This window comes from Argopecten irradians, chromosome 5 (genome assembly GCF_041381155.1).
Source record: "Argopecten irradians isolate NY chromosome 5, Ai_NY, whole genome shotgun sequence".
Taxonomy (NCBI): domain Eukaryota; kingdom Metazoa; phylum Mollusca; class Bivalvia; order Pectinida; family Pectinidae; genus Argopecten; species Argopecten irradians.
The window spans coordinates 5,817,820-5,840,014 of NC_091138.1; the positions used below are offsets into that span (position 1 = coordinate 5,817,820).

General features: G+C 37.4%; 1 protein-coding gene and 1 long non-coding RNA gene across 3 annotated transcripts in view; one reads left to right on the plus strand and one right to left on the minus strand.

The window, feature by feature from the left end:
- LOC138322724 (bifunctional apoptosis regulator-like) overlaps positions 1-20,083 on the plus strand; it is a 38,556-nt gene extending 18,473 nt beyond the window's left edge. For both annotated transcript variants that reach the window (XM_069266779.1, XM_069266780.1), the window contains exons 7-8: positions 10,504-10,700; positions 17,237-20,083. In XM_069266779.1, the coding sequence (XP_069122880.1) occupies positions 10,504-10,700; positions 17,237-17,423 (384 nt within the window). In that variant the 3' untranslated portion in view covers positions 17,424-20,083. The remainder of the gene's footprint in view (positions 1-10,503; positions 10,701-17,236) is intronic.
- Positions 17,833-20,236, minus strand: LOC138322725 (uncharacterized). The gene is made up of 2 exons (XR_011208463.1): positions 20,079-20,236; positions 17,833-17,872 (listed from the first exon to the last, which is right to left on the minus strand). It is a non-coding gene; the product is annotated as an uncharacterized lncRNA (long non-coding RNA).
- Between the last annotated feature and the right edge of the window lie 1,959 nt (positions 20,237-22,195).

The following is a 22,195-nucleotide window of genomic DNA, read 5'->3' on the forward strand; positions in this document are numbered from 1 at the left end:
CCAGACTTCCTGGGTGTTTGTAATGATCCTGTATGATAACATTAGACCAGACTTCTGGGTGTTTGTAATGATCCTGTGTGATAACATTAGACCAGACTTCTGGGTGTTTGTAATGATCCTGTAATGATAACATTAGACCAGACTTCTGGGTGTTTGTAATGATCCTGTGTGATAACATTAGACCAGACTTCTGGGTGTTTGTAATGATCCTGTATGATAACATTAGACCAGACTTCTGGGTGTTTGTAATGATCCTGTGTGATAACATTAGACCAGACTTCTGGGTGTTTGTAATGATCCTGTGTGATAACATTAGACCAGACTTCTGGGTGTTTGTAATGATCCTGTGTGATAACATTAGACCAGACTTCTGGGTGTTTGTAATGATCCTGTGTGATAACATTAGACCAGACTTCTGGGTGTTTGTAATGATCCTGTGTGACAACATTAGACCAGACTTCTGGGTGTTTGTAATGATCCTGTGTGATAACATTAGACCAGACTTCTGGGTGTTTGTAATGATCCTGTGTGATAACATTAGACCAGACTTCTGGGTGTTTGTAATGATCCTGTGTGACAACATTAGACCAGACTTCTGGGTGTTTGTAATGATCCTGTGTGATAACATTAGACCAGACTTCTGGGTGTTTGTAATGATCCTGTGTGATAACATTAGACCAGACTTCTGGGTGTTTGTAATGATCCTGTGTGATAACATTAGACCAGACTTCTGGGTGTTTGTAATGATCCTGTGTGATAACATTAGACCAGACTTCTGGGTGTTTGTAATGATCCTGTGTGATAACATTAGACCAGACTTCTGGGTGTTTGTAATGATCCTGTGTGATAACATTAGACCAGACTTCTGGGTGTTTGTAATGATCCTGTGTGATAACATTAGACCAGACTTCTGGGTGTTTGTAATGATCCTGTGTGATAACATTAGACCAGACTTCTGGGTGTTTGTAATGATCCTGTGTGATAACATTAGACCAGACTTCTGGGTGTTTGTAATGATCCTGTGTGATAACATTAGACCAGACTTCTGGGTGTTTGTAATGATCCTGTGTGATAAACATTAGACCAGACTTCTGGGTGTTTGTAATGATCCTGTTGATAACATTAGACCAGACTTCTGGGTGTTTGTAATGATCCTTGTATGATAACATTAGACCAGACTTCTGGGTGTTTGTAATGATCCTGTGTGATAACATTAGACCAGACTTCTGGGTGTTTGTAATGATCCTGTGTGATAAACATTAGACCAGACTTCTGGGTGTTTGTAATGATCCTGTGTGATAACATTAGACCAGACTTCTGGGTGTTTGTAATGATCCTGTGTGACAACATTAGACCAGACTTCTGGGTGTTTGTAATGATCCTGTATGATAACATTAGACCAGACTTCTGGGTGTTTGTAATGATCCTGTGTGACAAACATTAGACCAGACTTCTGGGTGTTTGTTAATGATCCTGTGTGACAACATTAGACCAGACTTCTGGGTGTTTGTAATGATCCTGTGTGATAACATTAGACCAGACTTCTGGGTGTTTGTAATGATCCTGTGTGATAACATTAGACCAGACTTCTGGGTGTTTGTAATGATCCTGTGTGATAACATTAGACCAGACTTCTGGGTGTTTGTAATGATCCTGTGTGACAACATTAGACCAGACTTCTGGGTGTTTGTAATGATCCTGTGTGATAAACATTAGACCAGACTTCTGGGTGTTTGTAATGATCCTGTATGATAACATTAGACCAGACTTCTGGGTGTTTGTAATGATCCTGTATGATAACATTAGACCAGACTTCTGGGTGTTTGTAATGATCCTGTATGATAACATTAGACCAGACTTCTGGGTGTTTGTAATGATCCTGTATGATAACATTAGACCAGACTTCTGGGTGTTTTGTAATGATCCTGTATGATAACATTAGACCAGACTTCTGGGTGTTTGTAATGATCCTGTGTGATAACATTAGACCAGACTTCTGGGTGTTTGTAATGATCCTGTATGATAACATTAGACCAGACTTCTGGGTGTTTGTAATGATCCTGTTTGATAACATTAGACCAGACTTCTGGGTGTTTGTAATGATCCTGTGTGATAACATTAGACCAGACTTCTGGGTGTTTGTAATGGATCCTGTGTGATAACATTAGACCAGACTTCTGGGTGTTTGTAATGATCCTGTGTGATAACATTAGACCAGACTTCTGGGTGTTTGTAATGATCCTGTATGATAACATTAGACCAGACTTCTGGGTGTTTGTAATGATCCTGTGTGATAACATTAGACCAGACTTCTGGGTGTTTGTAATGATCCTGTGTGATAACATTAGACCAGACTTCTGGGTGTTTGTAATGATCCTGTGTGATAACATTAGACCAGACTTCTGGGTGTTTGTAATGATCCTGTATGATAACATTAGACCAGACTTCTGGGTGTTTGTAATGATCCTGTGTGATAACATTAGACCAGACTTCTGGGTGTTTGTAATGATCCTGTGTGATAACATTAGACCAGACTTCTGGGTGTTTGTAATGATCCTGTGTGATAACATTAGACCAGACTTCTGGGTGTTTGTAATGATCCTGTGTATGATAACATTAGACCAGACTTCTGGGTGTTTGTAATGATCCTGTATGACAACATTAGACCAGACTTGTGGGTGTTTGTAATGATCCTGTGTGATAACATTAGACCAGACTTCTGGGTGTTTGTAATGATCCTGTGTGACAACATTAGACCAGACTCCTGGGTGTTTGTAATGATCCTGTATGATAACATTAGACCAGACTTCTGGGTGTTTGTAATGATCCTGTGTGATAACATTAGACCAGACTTCTGGGTGTTTGTAATGATCCTGTATGATAACATTAGACCAGACTTCTGGGTGTTTGTAATGATCCTGTATGATAACATTAGACCAGACTTCTGGGTGTTTGTAATGATCCTGTGTGATAACATTAGACCAGACTTCTGGGTGTTTGTAATGATCCTGTGTGATAACATTAGACCAGACTTCTGGGTGTTTGTAATGATCCTGTGTGATAACATTAGACCAGACTTCTGGGTGTTTGTAATGATCCTGTGTGATAACATTAGACCAGACTTCTGGGTGTTTTGTAATGATCCTGTGTGATAACATTAGACCAGACTTCTGGGTGTTTGTAATGATCCTGTGTGATAACATTAGACCAGACTTCTGGGTGTTTGTAATGATCCTGTGTGATAACATTAGACCAGACTTCTGGGTGTTTGTAATGATCCTGTATGATAACATTAGACCAGACTTCTGGGTGTTTGTAATGATCCTGTGTGATAACATTAGACCAGACTTCTGGGTGTTTGTAATGATCCTGTGTGATAACATTAGACCAGACTTCTGGGTGTTTGTAATGATCCTGTATGATAACATTAGACCAGACTTCTGGGTGTTTGTAATGATCCTGTATGATAACATTAGACCAGACTTCTGGGTGTTTGTAATGATCCTGTGTGATAACATTAGACCAGACTTCTGGGTGTTTGTAATGATCCTGTATGATAACATTAGACCAGACTTCTGGGTGTTTGTAATGGTCCTGTGTGATAACATTAGACCAGACTTCTGGGTGTTTGTAATGATCCTGTGTGATAACATTAGACCAGACTTCTGGGTGTTTGTAATGATCCTGTATGATAACATTAGACCAGACTTCTGGGTGTTTGTAATGATCCTGTGTGATAACATTAGACCAGACTTCTGGGTGTTTGTAATGATCCTGTGTGATAACATTAGACCAGACTTCTGGGTGTTTGTAATGATCCTGTGTGATAACATTAGACCAGACTTCTGGGTGTTTGTAATGATCCTGTGTGATAACATTAGACCAGACTTCTGGGTGTTTGTAATGATCCTGTGTGATAACATTAGACCAGACTTTGGGTTTTTATGGGTGTTTGACCAGACTTCTGGGTTTGTATGATCCTGTATGATAACATTAGACCAGACTTCTGGGTGTTTGTAATGATCCTGTATGATAACATTAGACCAGACTTCTGGGTGTTTGTAATGATCCTGTGTGATAACATTAGACCAGACTTCTGGGTGTTTGTAATGATCCTGTATGATAACATTAGACCAGACTTCTGGGTGTTTGTAATGATCCTGTGTGATAACATTAGACCAGACTTCTGGGTGTTTGTAATGATCCTGTGTGATAACATTAGACCAGACTTCTGGGTGTTTGTAATGGTCCTGTGTGATAACATTAGACCAGACTTCTGGGTGTTTGTAATGATCCTGTGTGATAACATTAGACCAGACTTCTGGGTGTTTGTAATGATCCTGTATGATAACATTAGACCAGACTTCTGGGTGTTTGTAATGATCCTGTGTGATAACATTAGACCAGACTTCTGGGTGTTTGTAATGATCCTGTATGATAACATTAGACCAGACTTCTGGGTGTTTGTAATGATCCTGTGTGATAACATTAGACCAGACTTCTGGGTGTTTGTAATGATCCTGTGTGATAACATTAGACCAGACTTCTGGGTGTTTGTAATGATCCTGTGTGACAACATTAGACCAGACTTGTGGGTGTTTGTAATGATCCTGTATGATAAACATTAGACCAGACTTCTGGGTGTTGTAATGATCCTGTGTGATAACATTAGACCAGACTTCTGGGTGTTTGTAATGATCCTGTGTGATAACATTAGACCAGACTTCTGGGTGTTTGTAATGATCCTGTGTGATAACATTAGACCAGACTTCTGGGTGTTTGTAATGATCCTGTGTGATAACATTAGACCAGACTTCTGGGTGTTTGTAATGATCCTGTGTGATAACATTAGACCAGACTTCTGGGTGTTTGTAATGATCCTGTGTGATAACATTAGACCAGACTTCTGGGTGTTTGTAATGATCCTGTGTGATAACATTAGACCAGACTTCTGGGTGTTTGTAATGATCCTGTGTGATAACATTAGACCAGACTTCTGGGTGTTTGTAATGATCCTGTGTGATAACATTAGACCAGACTTCTGGGTGTTTGTAATGATCCTGTGTGATAACATTAGACCAGACTTCTGGGTGTTTGTAATGATCCTGTGTGATAACATTAGACCAGACTTCTGGGTGTTTGTAATGATCCTGTGTGATAACATTAGACCAGACTTCTGGGTGTTTGTAATGATCCTGTGTGATAACATTAGACCAGACTTCTGGGTGTTTGTAATGATCCTGTGTGATAACATTAGACCAGACTTCTGGGTGTTTGTAATGATCCTGTGTGATAACATTAGACCAGACTTCTGGGTGTTTGTAATGATCCTGTGTGACAACATTAGACCAGACTTCTGGGTGTTTGTAATGATCCTGTGTGACAACATTAGACCAGACTTCTGGGTGTTTGTAATGATCCTGTGTGATAACATTAGACCAGACTTCTGGGTGTTTGTAATGATCCTGTGTGATAACATTAGACCAGACTTCTGGGTGTTTGTAATGATCCTGTGTGATAACATTAGACCAGACTTCTGGGTGTTTGTAATGATCCTGTATGTGATAACATTAGACCAGACTTCTGGGTGTTTGTAATGGTCCTGTATGATAACATTAGACCAGACTTCTGGGTGTTTGTAATGATCCTGTGTGATAACATTAGACCAGACTTCTGGGTGTTTGTAATGATCCTGTGTGATAACATTAGACCAGACTTCTGGGTGTTTGTAATGATCCTGTGTGATAACATTAGACCAGACTTCTGGGTGTTTGTAATGATCCTGTATGATAACATTAGACCAGACTTCTGGGTGTTTGTAATGATCCTGTGTGATAACATTAGACCAGACTTCTGGGTGTTTGTAATGATCCTGTGTGATAACATTAGACCAGACTTCTGGGTGTTTGTAATGATCCTGTGTGATAACATTAGACCAGACTTCTGGGTGTTTGTAATGATCCTGTGTGATAACATTAGACCAGACTTCTGGGTGTTTGTAATGATCCTGTGTGATAACATCCCTGTGATTAAATTAGACCAGACTTCTGGGTGTTTGTAATGATCCTGTGTGATAACATTAGACCAGACTTCTGGGTGTTTGTAATGATCCTGTGTGATAACATTAGACCAGACTTCTGGGTGTTTGTAATGATCCTGTATGATAACATTAGACCAGACTTCTGGGTGTTTGTAATGATCCTGTATGATAACATTAGACCAGACTTCTGGGTGTTTGTAATGATCCTGTGTGATAACATTAGACCAGACTTCTGGGTGTTTGTAATGATCCTGTGTGATAACATTAGACCAGACTTCTGGGTGTTTGTAATGATCCTGTGTGATAACATTAGACCAGACTTCTGGGTGTTTGTAATGATCCTGTGTGATAACATTAGACCAGACTTCTGGGTGTTTGTAATGATCCTGTGTGATAACATTAGACCAGACTTCTGGGTGTTTGTAATGATCCTGTGTGATAACATTAGACCAGACTTCTGGGTGTTTGTAATGATCCTGTGTGATAACATTAGACCAGACTTCTGGGTGTTTGTAATGGTCCTGTATGATAACATTAGACCAGACTTCTGGGTGTTTGTAATGATCCTGTATGATAACATTAGACCAGACTTCTGGGTGTTTGTTATGATCCTGTGTGATAACATTAGACCAGACTTCTGGGTGTTTGTAATGATCCTGTGTGACAACATTAGACCAGACTTCTGGGTGTTTGTAATGATCCTGTATGATAACATTAGACCAGACTTCTGGGTGTTTGTAATGATCCTGTGTGATAACATTAGACCAGACTTCTGGGTGTTTGTAATGATCCTGTATGATAACATTAGACCAGACTTCTGGGTGTTTGTAATGATCCTGTATGATAACATTAGACCAGACTTCTGGGTGTTTGTAATGATCCTGTATGATAACATTAGACCAGACTTCTGGGTGTTTGTAATGATCCTGTGTGATAACATTAGACCAGACTTCTGGGTGTTTGTAATGATCCTGTATGATAACATTAGACCAGACTTCTTGGTGTTTGTAATGATCCTGTGTGATAACATTAGACCAGACTTCTGGGTGTTTTTAATGATCCTGTTTGGAAGGAAACAAATTAATCTGAATTGCATGTTAAATTGCAATAAAAGGATAAATTGATTAATAACAATGAATTACACAACTAGGAAAAGATTTGCTAAATGAAATGATGCAAAACACTTTACATTTTTGTTATTGATCAATAAAATCTTTCCCTTAATACATGCAGTGGGATAGGCAATATATTTGATGTGAAGCCATTGCTTGTGTTTTCTAAGTTATAGCCAACCACCAGCCGATTGTATTACACACAATTTAGGAACTGAAATTTTAACAAGTAATTTAAATTGTTTTAAATATAAATTAAAAACTGAAATACTGGAACTGTCAGTCAATATCAGGAGTAAGGCCCCTTATTACAAGAAATGACAAAAACAAAAGAGGAAAGAACATGAAATGAAAGACATATTGCTTTTGTAATATTTAAGTCAAAGAAAATAAAAAGCTTTTAAGAGTTATACAGTTAGAGTAATAAAACCAGACTGTTTATAGTTTACATTGTCAAAATTCTCCCAGTACATACATTGATTCCACATCATGACAATGAATGTAAACTAATTAAATATATGGTATTATCCCAGTATAACTATTACCAGTAGAAATACTGACTTGGGAGAACTACATGTATATAGGTCATGGGCTGATGTCTTTAATTCAAAACATCACTGTCTCCATTAGCTCTCTACTAACTCTCTTTGGAACAAAAAAAAAAAAATAAAAGTCCAAAATGAAAAACATATTAATTAAAGGTCACTTTAAGATGTCAATGTTGAAAGAAATTGACACAGCAGATTTGCCACATGTCTTTCTGTATCCTTATACACTAATAATGGTATTTTTTCAAAATATAGTAATTTTCATTATAGTTCCTCATTTATTTGGTTAACTATAGATTAAATTTCAGTATGCTTTGTTTGTCAAGTAATAGCTTTGTATTGAAGGAGCATAATGTTTTATTAAATGCTTGTTGAGTATCACAGTTAGAATTAGTTACCTTTCTAGTTAGTAATTTTGATATATTGATCTTCAGTTTTTTAGAATTTGAAACCCATGTCTGTATGAACTGTAGAGAAATCACACATTAGCTTCTCCCCTGACAGCTAGCACTGGTGGGAGGTATTGCACATGCAAACTGTTATTTGCCAAATGCACTTTATTTTGAAATTATTCTTTAGTTAATTGTTTCAGAAAAAAATGTTTTTAAAATTGTACGTGTTATCAAATTCCATCATGATGATTCATTTGAAAGCATGTGTTATGACTTGGTATTATAAATCACTCCAAATGATGTGTTTGGCAGACTTGGGTAATGATTTAACAGTAAAAACACAGTGGCCTCAAATTTATAGCACACAAAAAGAGTTTTACCATACTCAACCTAATAAGTACACAGGGCGTTTAAAAAAATTGAAAAAGATAAAAGGTGCTAAAAAGACGAAGTTATGGCAAATCTATAGAGTTTTGTTTAGTTTTGGTCTTTTATGTCTGGGCAATTGAAATCGAGGCCTCAAATAGGAGGAGGGGCGCTTATAGGGACATGGGTGCTTATTGAGTCGAATATGGTATATAATATTGTAAAATTTTTATTAATTATTTATAGGGTAAGTATTTCCAACAACTATAAATTACCATTTAAATCAGCAAGAAGTGTATTTGTATACAGTGTTCAGTAAAGAAATGGATTGGTTGCATTGTAACTGTAACATTTTAGCTCCTTTCACACATTCAAGAATGAGGCACCAGATCACTACGGATTGGAAATTTGATCATCATTTTTTCAGTGTTAACGCGGTTGTAATGTGATGACCACACTAACAACACTGATGTGTCTACGGTTAATCACGATAACTATACGGTAGTCTCCCGACAATTTACCGGAACGTACTGCATGGATCACGAACAGTCCAGAGCACTACAGTTTGTGCTGGTCTATACACGATTAATTTACGGAATAACCCGGTGTTGGTATGGATATTCATGGAAAATCATGATACTCAAACGTTTTAGGTCCATGTAGCTTCCAAGAACACTCCATGTGGTAAATCTGTTGATACCAGTGTTTTTCTGGAGGAAAAATTCGTACTCGTATGGCTCCAGACTTAACAAGGACTAACACGGTGATGGCGGATTTTCACAGGATGTCCTAGGTTGATGGTCCGTGTTAATCTGGCACCACATCCTTGAATGTGTGAAAGGGGCTTAAAACTTTTTACCTGACATTGAAAAGCAAGGCCATGTACATTTTGTATGAACTAAATGTATTGACCAATGGTTGTTGTTTTAGAACATTGAAGCATTTTAATGATACACTTGACTTGGCGCTATTCCTACTTAGACAGTGTTACCAGTATAATATTGCACAATATGTAAACTTGAATATCATTATTTATGGAAATTCCTCAATAATACCAAAAACTCATTTAGAGATATAGCCATTAAAATCAACATATCAATTATTGTAATTCAAAAAATGTGGGTAAAGTTTGGTGCTAAATTAGAGATATGGCTATTTATAGCACAATTGGACCTAATTGTGTACATGAAGACCACTTGTCTATATAGAGACCAACCTTCCTTTGTCTATTGATTGGTCTTTATAGACAGGTTAATTGAACTTAAACTTTTTCATGATTTGACAGTATGAAAGTAACAGCACATGACCATTATGATAGCTATATATTACCTTTGTTATTATAAAGCATTGTAACCATTATGATAGCTATATATTACCTTTGTTATTATAAAGCATTGTAACCATTATGATAGCTATATATTACCTTTGTTATTATAAAGCATTGTAACCATTATGATAGCTATATATTACCTTTGTTATTATAAAGCATTGTAACCATTATGATAGCTATATATTACCTTTGTTATTATAAAGCATTGTAACTTTAACCATTATGATAGCTATATATTACCTTTGTTATTATAAAGCATTGTAACCATTATGATAGCTATATATTACCTTTGTTATTATAAAGCATTGTAACTTCATACTTGGTACTTGTGTAAATGTATGTCCAGATCCACCTAGGTGAGACAGTGTTAGTCCACTAAGACAGTGTGTCTGGTACTACGTGAAAAACTAGGTCACTGTGACCTAATAAAGTGTATTTTGATATTCCATCTTAGTTTAAGAAAATAAACTTATCAAGCTCTCCCACCATTAGTATGAGACTCTGAAGTATTATACATTGTTTACAGATCATCTAGGCGAGGCAAATAGAACCTTATGGCACATTCGAAAGGACTTACTAATTAAATAATTTTGTTGAATTTATAATCAACTTTTGTTTCAATTTTTTATGTTAATGTCAATTATTCACTGCATACCAGAGAAATTAATCAAACAACAAAATAGAGTGTAATAATGATTTTGTGTTGTGTTTTTAGTTTGATAATGTAACGAGCCGTCAGCTGACAGAGTTTGTGTCGTGTGGTCTGTTTCTGCCTTACTACCTGATTGGAATCTACGCCTATGATTGGACAGTTACTCATTACTGGATTAGCCGACTCGTCATTCTCACCTGTATTGCCCAAACTTACCTGGAATGTACATACATCGCTGATTTCGTGCGAGGGGGATACAGGTAAGTTGATTGATTTCACAAGGAACATTTATTGAGATGTCTGTGCCTTTTGCAATTATTTATATAATATTACCTGTATTGTATAAACTAAAGTTTTGTTTTTATAATTATATAAGTTTGTGTTTTTATGAATCAGTGTTCCATTTTATTCTGACAGATGTCATCTCTTTGATTTGAACAAACTTTTATGTGCACGAAACATTAAGTAGAACTTAATCCATGAGTAGAAATTTCCGTTTGTGTTATCATTTATGTTCAAAAAGGTAACAATGTTAATTCTTTTGGTTAATAACTTTATCTAGTCATGAAATCTAGTGTTCTCTTAAATAAGTGACATCAGTCTGAGAAAATAAATGACTGATCTGTAGCTGTTTGGTTGTGTTGTTGACACATACCCAGAGTGTTTTCTACTCTGTATTTATGGTTGTGTGTTGACACATACCCAGAGTGCTTTTCTACTCCATTTATGGTGGTGTGTTGGACACATACCCAGAGTGCTTTCTACTCTGTATTTATGGTGGTGTGTGTTGACACATACCCAGAGTGTTTTCTACTCTGTATTTATGGTTGTGTGTTGACACATACCAGAGTGTTTTTTACTCTGTACTATGGTTGTGTATTGACACATATGTTTTCTGCTCTGTATTTATGGTGTGTTGACACATAGCCCGAGTGTTTTCTGCTCTGTATTTATGGTGGTGTCGTTGACACATACCCAGAGTGTTTTTCTGCTCTGTATTTATGGTTGTGTTGTTGACACATACCCAGAGTGTGTTTTCTACTCTGTATTTATGGTGGTGTGTTGACACATATCCAGAGTGTTTTCTGCTCTGTATTTATGGTGGTGTGTTGACACATACCCAGAGTGTTTTTCTGCTCACTGTATTTATGGTTGTGTTGTTGACACATACCCAGAGTGTTTTCTACTCTGTATTTATGGTGGTGTGTTGACACAGTGCTTTCTACTCTGTATTTTGTGGTGTGTGACACATTTCCAGAGTGTTTTGCTGCTCTGTATTTATGGTGGTGTGTTGACACATACCCAGAGTGTTTTCTGCTCTGTATTTATGGTTGTGTTGTTGACACATAGTGTTTTCCCTGTATTTATGGTTGAGTGTACCCAGAATTTCTACTCTGTATTTGGTGGTGGTGTGTTGACACATACCCAGAGTGCTTTCTACTCTGTATTTATGGTGGTGTTGTTGACACATACCCAGAGTGTTTCTGCTCTGTATTTATGGTTGGTGTGTTGACACATACCCAGAGTGTTTTCTACTCTGTATTTATGGTGGTGTGTTGACACACATACCCAGAGTGTTTTCTACTCTGTATTTATGGTTGTGTGTTGACACCATACCCAGAGTGTTTTCTACTCTGATATTTATGGTTGTGTTTTTTGACAGTGAGTGTTTTCTCCTCTCTGTATTTTTATTGGGGGGGGTGTTCGACATCATACCCAGAGTGCTTTTCTACTCTGTATTTATGGTGGTGTGTTGACACACCTACCCAGAGGTGTTTTCTACTCTGTATTTATGGTGGTGTGTTGACACATACCCCAGAGTGTTTTTCTACTCTGTATTTGGTGGTGTGTGTTGACACATACCCAGAGTGTTTTTCTACTCTGTATTTATGGTGGTGACCTGTTGACACATACCCAGAGTGAGTTTTCTACTCTGTATTTATTGGTGTGTGTTGACACATACCCAGAGTGTTTTCTGCTCTGTATTTATGGTTGTGTGTTGTTGACACATACCCAGAGTGTTTTTACTCTGGTATTTATGGTGGTGTGTTGACACATACCCAGAGTGACCTTTCTACTCTGTATTTATGGTGGTGTGTGTTGACACATACCCAGAGTGTTTTCTGCTCTGTATTTATGGTGGTGTGTTGACACATACCAGAGAGTGTTTTCTACTCTGTATTTATGGTGGTGTGTTGACACATACCCAGAGTGCTTTCTACTCCCCCTGTATTTATGGTGGTGTGTTGACACATACCCAGAGTGCTTTCTACTCTGTATTTTATGGTGGTGTGTTGACACCATACCCAGAGTGTTTTTCTGCTCTATATTTACGGTTGTGTCGTTGACACATACCCAGAGTGCTTTCTAATCTGTATTTATGGTGGTGTGTTGGACACATACCCAGAGTGCTTTCTACTCTGAATTTATGGTGGTGTGTTGACACATTACCCAGAGTGCTTTCGTTACTCTGTATATTTATGGTCGCGGTGTGTTGACAACATACCCAGAGTGTTTTCTGCTCTGTATTTATGGTGGTGTGTTTGACACATACCAGAGTGTTTTCTACTCTGTATTATATGGTGGTGTGTTGACACATACCCAGAGTGTTTTCTGCTCTATATTTATGGTGGTGTGTTGACACATACCCAGAGTGCTTTCTGCTCTGTATTTTTGGTGGTGTGTTGACACATATCCAGAGTGCTGTCTAACTCTGTATTTATGGTGGTGTGTTGACACATACCCAGAGTTGTTTTCTGCTCTGTATTTATTGGTTGTGTACGTTGACACAATACCCAGAGTGTTTTCTACTCTTTATTTATGGTGGTGTGTTGACACATACCCAGAGTGTTTTTTCTACTCTGTATTTATGGTGGTGTGTTGACACATACCCAGAGTGTTTTCTACTCTGTATTTTATGGTGGTGTGTTGACACATACCCAGTGAGTGTTTTCTACTCTGTATATTTATGGTGGTGTGTTGACACATACCCAGAGTGTTTTCTACTCTGTATTTATAGTAGGTGTGTTGTTGACACATACCCAGAGTGTTTTCTGCTCTGTATTTATGGTGGTGTGTTGACACATACCCGGAAGTGTTTTTCTGCTCTTGTATTTCTTGGTTTGTGTGTTGACACATACCCAGAGTGTTTTCTGCTCTGTATTTATGGTTGTGTTGTTGACACATACCCAGAGTGTTTTCTACTCTGTATTTTATGGTGGTGTGTTGACACATACCCTGAGTGTTTTCTACTCTGTATTTATGGTGGTGTGTTGACCACATACCCAGAGTGTTTTCTGCTCTGTATTTATGGTGGTGTGTTGACACATACCCAGAGTGTTTTCTACTCTGTATTTATGGTGGTGTGTTGACACATACCCCAGAGTGTTTTCTATCTCTGTATTTATGGTGGTGTGTTGACACATACCCAGAGTGTTTTCTGCTCTGTATTTATGGTGGTGTGTTGTCACTCATACCCAGAGTGTTTTCTCTCTATGCTATTTTTGGTGGTGTGTTGACACATACCCAGAGTGTTTTCTACTCTGTAATTTATGGTGGTGTGTTGACACATACCCAGAGTGTTTTTCTGCCTCTGTATTTATGGTGGTGTGTTGACACATACCAGTGTGTTTTCTACTCTGTATTTATGGTGGTGTGTTGACACATACCCAGAGTGTTTTTTTACTCTGTATTTATGGTGGTGTGTTGACACCATACCCCAGAGTGTTTTCTACTCTGTATTTATGGTGGTGTCGTTGACACATTACCAGAGTGGCTTTCTGCTCTGTATTTATGGTGGTGTGTTGACACATACCCAGAGTGTTTTCTGCTCTGTATTTATGGTTGTGTCGTTGACACATACCCAGAGTGCTTTCTACTCTGTATTTATGGTGGTGTGTTGACACATACCCAGAGTGCTTTCTACTCTGTATTTATGGTGGTGTGTTGACACATACCCAGAGTGCTTTTCTACTCTGTATTTATGGTGGTGTGTTGAACACATACCCAGAGTGTGTTTTCTGCTCTGTATTTATGGTGGTGTGTTGACACATACCCAGAGTGTTTTCTGCTCTGTATTTATGGTGGTGTGTGTTGGACACATACCCAGGAGTGTTTTCTGCTCTGTATTTATGGTGGTGTGTTGACACATACCCAGAGTGTTTTTCTACTCTGTATTTATGGTGGTGTGTTGACACATACCCAGAGTGTTTTCTACTCTGTATTTATGGTTGTGTCGTTGACACATACCCAGTGGTGCTTTCTACTTCTGTATTTATGGTGGTGTGTTGAAACATACCAGATGTGCTTTCTACTCTGTATTTATGGTGGTGTGTTGACAACATACCCAGAGTGTTTTCTGCTCTGTATTTATGGTGGTGTGTTGACTACATACCCAGAAGTGTTTTCTACTCTGTATTTATGGTGGTGTGTTGACACCATACCAAGAGTGTTTTTCTACTCTATATTTATGGTGGTGTGTTGACACATACACAGAGTGTTTTCTACTCTGTATTTATGGTGGTGTGTTGACACATACCAGAGTGTTTCTACTCTGTATTTATGGTGGTGTGTTGACAACATACCCAGAGTGTTTTCTACTCTGTATTTATGGTGGTGTGTTGACACATACCAAGAGTGTTTTCTACTCTGTATTTATGGTGGTGTGTGTTGACACATACCAGAGTGTTTTATGCTCTGTATTTATGGTGGTTGTGTCGTTGACCACATACCCAGAGTGTTTTCTACTCTGTATTTATGGTGGTGTGTTGACACATACCAGAGTGTTTTCTGCTCTGTATTTATGGTGGTGTGTTGACACATACCCAGAGTGGTTTCTTACTCTGTATTTATGGTGGTGTGTTGACACATACCTCAGAGTGTTTTCTGCTCTCTGTATTTTATGGTGGTGTGTTGACACATACCCAGAGTGTTTTCTACTCTGTATTTATGGTTGTGTCCGTTGACACATACCCAGAGTGCTTTCTACTCTGTATTTATGGTGGTGTGTTGGACACATACCCAGGAGTGTTTTCTTGCTATGTATTTCATGGGTGGTGTGTTGACACATACCCAGGAGTGGTTTCTATCTGTATTTTGGTGGTGTGTTGACACATACCAGAGTGTTTTTACTTCTGTATTTATGGTTGTGTCCCGTTGTTGACACATACCCAGAGAGTGTCTTTTTCTGACTCTGAGTATTTATGGTGGTGTGTTGACACATACCCAGAGTGCTTTATACTCTTGTATATTATGGTATTTGTGTTATTTTACCCAGAGTGTGTGTGTGCTCTGTATAAAGCTATGGTGGTGTGTTGACACATACCAGAGTGTTTCTATACTCTGTATTTATGGTGGTGTGTTGACACATACCCAGAGTGATTTTTAATTTTTCCTACTCTATATCTTATGGTATTGGTATGTGTGTTGACACATACCCAGAGTGTTTTTATACTCTGTATTTATTGGTGGTGTGTTGACAACATACCCAGAGTTGTATTTCTGCTCTGTATTTATGGTGAGTGTGTTGACACATGATGGTTGTGTTTGACACATACCCAGAGTGTTTTCTGCTCTGTATTTATGGTTGTGTTGTTGACACATACCCAGAGTGTTTTCTGCTCTGTATTTATGGTTGTGTTGTTGATACATACCCAGAGTGTTTTTCTGCTCTGTATTTATGGTTGTGTTGTTGATACATACCCGGAGTGTTTTCTACTCTGTATTTATGGTTGTGTTGTTGATACATACCCGGAGTGTTTTCTACTCTGTATTTATGGTTGTGTTGTTGATACATACCCGGAGTGTTTTCTACTCTGTATTTATGGAGTGTTTTTCTACTCTGTATTTATGGTTGTGTTGTTGATACATACCCAGAGTGCTTTTCTACTCTGTATTTATGGTGGTGTTGTTGACACATACCCAGAGTGTTTTCTGCTCTGTATTTATGGTGGTGTGTTGACACATACCCAGAGTGTTTTCTACTCTGTATTTATGGTGGTGTGTTGACACATACCCAGAGTGTTTTCTACTCTGTATTTATGGTGGTGTGTTGACACATACCCAGAGTGTTTTCTACTCTGTATTTATGGTGGTGTGTTGACACATACCCAGAGTGTTTTCTACTCTGTATTTATGGTTGTGTCGTTGACACATACCCAGAGTGCTTTCTACTCTGTATTTATGGTGGTGTGTTGACACATACCCAGAGTGTTTTCTACTCTGTATTTATGGTGGTGTGTTGACACATACCCAGAGTGTTTTCTACTCTGTATTTATGGTGGTGTGTTGACACATACCCAGAGTGTTTTCTACTCTGTATTTATGGTGGTGTGTTGACACATACCCAGAGTGTTTTCTACTCTGTATTTATGGTTGTGTCGTTGACACATACCCAGAGTGTTTTCTACTCTGTATTTATGGTGGTGTGTTGACACATACCCAGAGTGTTTTCTACTCTGTATTTATGGTGGTGTGTTGACACATACCCAGAGTGTTTTCTACTCTGTATTTATGGTTGTGTGTTGACACATACCCAGAGTGTTTTCTACTCTGTATTTATGGTTGTGTTGTTGACACATACCCAGAGTGTTTTCTGCTCTGTATTTATGGTGGTGTGTTGACACATACCCAGAGTGTTTTCTACTCTGTATTTATGGTGGTGTGTTGACACATACCCAGAGTGTTTTCTACTCTGTATTTATGGTGGTGTGTTGACACATACCCAGAGTGTTTTCTGCTCTTATTAGTCCCACTCTACCTCATGTTGTTTACCTAATCTTTTACATTTGACTTTCAGAAACATTTTCTCGATTGGGAGGAGTTATGGTAAGAGTTTGTTGTCTGGTATATTCTTCATCGTCATCTGGCCAATCGTTCCATCCTTTGTCTGTAACATTTTCTTCTATGTGGCACTGTACCTGTCTCCATATGTCAGTCTGGAGAAGATGTATCACCGCATCAGGAACACCAACCAAAGGAACTAGCTCAGTGGACATTATGTCAAGGACACTTATAGAAATCTTACAAGGATAGCAGCACATTGGTGGGATAAGATGGTTATGATAGAATGGTTACTATCAAGTTTTATCTTGAAATGCAAAGCCAGTGCATTATATGAAGTTTCTAAACACAATGCCGGTACATTATATAGATTGAAGTTTCTAAAGACAATGCTGGTAACTACTGCTGTGATGAATTATTGTCATGTGATTAATTCATGTGAAATTTTTTGTTATTTATCAATGATGTTTCTGTTATACGTAGGGAATGAAAATTGTACAAAGGTAGATTCTCCTGTGTGAAGAAAATCAGGAAAAGCAAATTCCTTTCTAAATTTTGAGCAGTATTTAACAAGCAGTACTAATAAATAGTAGTAATGCAGTACTAAGAGTATAGACAGTGGTCTGTATAACGGTAAATATTGATTGTAGATCTACACTCCTACAGAGAGAAGTCTTGGCAGTGAAGACAGGATCTAGTCTCAATTTATCCAAATCATCATAGGCTTGTTCATTTGATTGGCACTATGATAGTTATACTTATCACTGAAAGTCTGTTGTCCCAATTGGACCATCAGGCCGAGAGATAGCAATCTCTTTTAAAACAAATTATTCCATTTGTTTTAGGAGAATTTGGTTTTATTGTTAGGAATGCCTTGTTTTAGTTTGTCTTCAAACTTTAGTACATTGCTGGCGGAATTAAAACTATGTACAGTAAAATGTTACTGTCTTTAGCCCCAAGGTTCTTCACCTTGTTGACCTTTATAAGTTTTTAATTTATTAATAGACTAAAGTGGGTTTTTTTCTTAGAATGCTAATGGCATTGTTGTTGACAAGAAATGATGTTATATAGATATATTGATGATATATTCCTAAATTTTGAAATTTTATTCCAAAGTGATTTTATATTTTACATTTAAGTTTTAATGTTTTACAGATTTTAATCTTGATTGATATATGAAATGGAAATGGTTTTTAAAATATAGCTTCAAAGTCTATGACTGACAGATAAAATTTATTATCTCAGGATGGATATTTGTTAGTTACATCTATATGTAGTGAATATTTCTGTTTTTATTTCTGAGCATCATGTCATTTGGTTTGATTAAGATTATCATGTCAAATTGCTAGAATAAAACTAAATAAAGATATAACATGATTGGAAACATACAAGATGTTCTAGTCTTGTTACTAACAATGCAGACATTGTGACTTTCAGCTATACCTGTGTACTTGTGGGATTACCCCAGTATGATTGTGGTATGTGATGGTTTCAGGTCAATCTCATTAACTCTGTACTGGAGTTGACATTCCAGACATAATACATTACACAACATTTTGACTCCATCAAGAAATATGATATTTGAGATTATTGACCTTATTTACAAATTAAAACAATACTTCTTTCTAGGGAGGGTTACCATAGTTTTAACATCCACTTGTAAATGCTAGCCTGACAGACAGTTACATACTAAATAGGCACCTGATTGGGTCACACTCTAGTACTGTATTCTTCCTTCTGATTTGATTTTTCCTGCACATATTTGATTATTTATATATAATGTTGCCAGATATACAATATTCTAACTAAATACCGTTCTTTATAGTGTTACCATAACTATATTTCTCTGCCTGTAGAGTATGTTACATCACAAGCCCTGCCTGGTAGTGGTCTATTGATGCCGGTGTAATACATACACAACACAGGTGACAAATAATGTACTAAAATTCTACATTACATTTAGATTCTTTCGTTCCAAAAAGATGTTAGTTTTCCTATTCTTGACTTTTGTGATAAGTTATGGTGATAAGGCAAATACCAAAAATACAAAAGCTATCAATATTAAAAGTTAAACAGGCTGATAAATTCCAGATTGTTGTCTTTTTAACCCACAAAATCTTTAAAGAATATTTCATATTGATTTTAATGTATTTTCTGTATGCGTCCTCATTCTTGTAATGATATTTGTTACATAGTTTGTATATATCTCATGTCATTAACTTATTTTTTGTTATTTAATTGATTATATAAAAAGGAAAATAAATTCCTATTTATGTATTTCGAATGAGCATAGCTTTATTTTGTTTACAAATGTTTATGGATTTGTTTTTCTATATATCAATGTAATATATATTAGATGCTTTCATTTTCTGACAACAAAGGTATTTGCTTACCTGACTAATTTAGTCTTCCATTATACTTATATAGTATGAAACGGCACAACTTTCCATTATTCCATTATTGAGCTTATGTCATGGCGCGGCGTCCGTCAATCCGACCGTTCGTCCGTCCGTCCGTATTCTTTTAAATCGCTACTAATCATAGAGTTCTGCATGGAATGTAACCAAATTTCGCCAGAAATATCCTTGGGAGAAGGGGAACAGAGTTTGTATAAATTTTGGTTCTGACCCCACGGGGGCAGGAGGGGTGGGCCCAATAGGGGAAATAGAAGTAAATCCTTTAAATTGCTACTAGTCATAGAGTTCAGCTTGGAATGTAACCAAATTTACGGAGGTGACCTGTTAGTGTTGGAGACTATCTGAGATGACCTGTTAGTGTTGTGGACTATCTGAGATTACCTGTTAGTGTTGGGGACTATCTGAGATGACCTGTTAGTGTTGGGGACTATCTGAGATTACCTGTAAGTGTTGGGGACTATCTGAGATTACCTGTTAGTGTTGGGGACTATCTGAGATGGCCTTTAGTGTTGGAGACTATCTGAGGTGGCCTGTTATTGTTGGGGACTATCTGAGATGACCTGTTAGTGTTGGGGACTATCTGAGATGACCTGTTAGTGTTGGGGACTATCTGAGATTACCTGTTAGTGTTGGGGACTATCTGAGATGGCCTGTTAGTGTTGGGGACTATCTGAGGTGACCTGTTAGTGTTGGAGACTATCTGAGATGGCCTGTTAGTGTTTGGGACTATCTGAGGTGACCTGTTAGTGTTGGAGACTATCTGAGATGGCCTGTTAGTGTTGGGGACTATCTGAGGTGACCTGTTAGTGTTGGGGACTATCTGAGATGGCCTGTTAGTGTTGGGGACTATCTGAGGTGGCCTGTTAGTGTTGGGGACTATCTGAGGTGACCTGTTAGTGTTGGGGACTATCTGAGGTGGCCTGTTAGTGTTGGGGACTATCTGAGATGGCCTGTTAGTGTTGGGGACTATCTGAGATGACCTGTTAGTGTTGGGGACTATCTGAGGGGGCCTGTTAGTGTTGGGGACTATCTGAGATGGCCTGTTAGTGTTGGGGACTATCTGAGGTGGCCTGTTAGTGTTGGGGACTATCTGAGATGGCCTGTTAGTGTTGGGGACTATCTGAGATGGCCTGTTAGTGTTGGGGACTATCTGAGATGGCCTGTTAGTGTTGTGGACAAGTTATTGGTGCAGACATTGGTGACTACCTATTTGAGCTGACATGCTTTGTAGTAGGGACTAGATATGAATGTATTTAGTCTAGAAAGTTACTTTATTACTTTGTGGCAATAAACCTAATACAGTGTGTTATGGAACAAGATACCTTCCCTCATTGAGTTATCCCTCTTTGTTTTAAAATATTTGATCATTAATTTTGTTGTTGGTTTAGATAAAAATCTAAAATCATTGTCATGTTGACGGGGGTTTGGGGTTTGTAGGCTGTGGATGACATTTGTCTACATTTTTACTGGTGTGTGTTCACCTATGGAGAAATGTATCATCAGGTAATACAAAGCACTTTCATGCAAAGGAAAACTTTTCTTATGTAAGGTCATGAAAGGTTACCAGCAGCAATTGGTTCATAAATGGTTCATTTTCAAGCTTTTATCAAATCATTGTAGTCAGTGAGATGGTTCATCAAATGTTATCCCCAAAGCTCATGATTATATGAAGTTTCTAAACACAATGCCGGTACATTTTGAAATATTACAGTTTTCTAAATGGACAATGCTGGTAATTGATATCATTACTGCATGTGAAAAATTATGTCATGTTCATGAATATCTTTCATGTTGAAATTTTTTGTTATTTAACAATATGTTACTTCTTTCATATACGTTAGGGATATAAAATTGTTAAGGTAGATTCTCCTGCAATCATACTTTAAGAATCTCCCCAGGAAAAGCTTTTAAATTTAGTACAAAACAATGATTTTCTAATTACTAGAAAATACTCATAGTAATGCAGTACTAAGAGATTATTGCTTCCCAAACACATCTACACCCTACAGAGCTGAAAAAAGTCTTTGCACCAAGGATTATCTCAATTTATGATTTTCATCATGGCAGTATCTTATTTGATTGGCATTTATGATAGTTATTTATACTGAAATCACTTTTAATTGAGGCCATGGTCTGATCCTTAATCTCAGTTGTCCCAATTGGACATCAGGCCGAGAGATAGCAATCTCTTTTAAAACAAATTATTCCATTTGTTTTAGGAGAATTGGTTTTATTGTTAGGAATGCCATTTGATAGTTTGTCTTCAAACTTTATTACATTGCTGGCGTAATTAAAACTTTGTACAGTATAAAATGTTCTTCTTTAGCCCCAAGGTTCTTCACCTTGTTGACCTTGATGTTTCTGATGTTCATGAACAGTTCATGAAAACCATATTTACTTATTATGTTCATGGAACTATTCATGAAAAGTTCATGAAACTTCATGGACACTTCAGAACCGATGTTCATGAACTGGTTCATGAACTTTGAATGAAAAATTTAATGAACAATTCATGAACATTTACAGAAAGTTCATGAACATTCATGTTTTGTTTCATC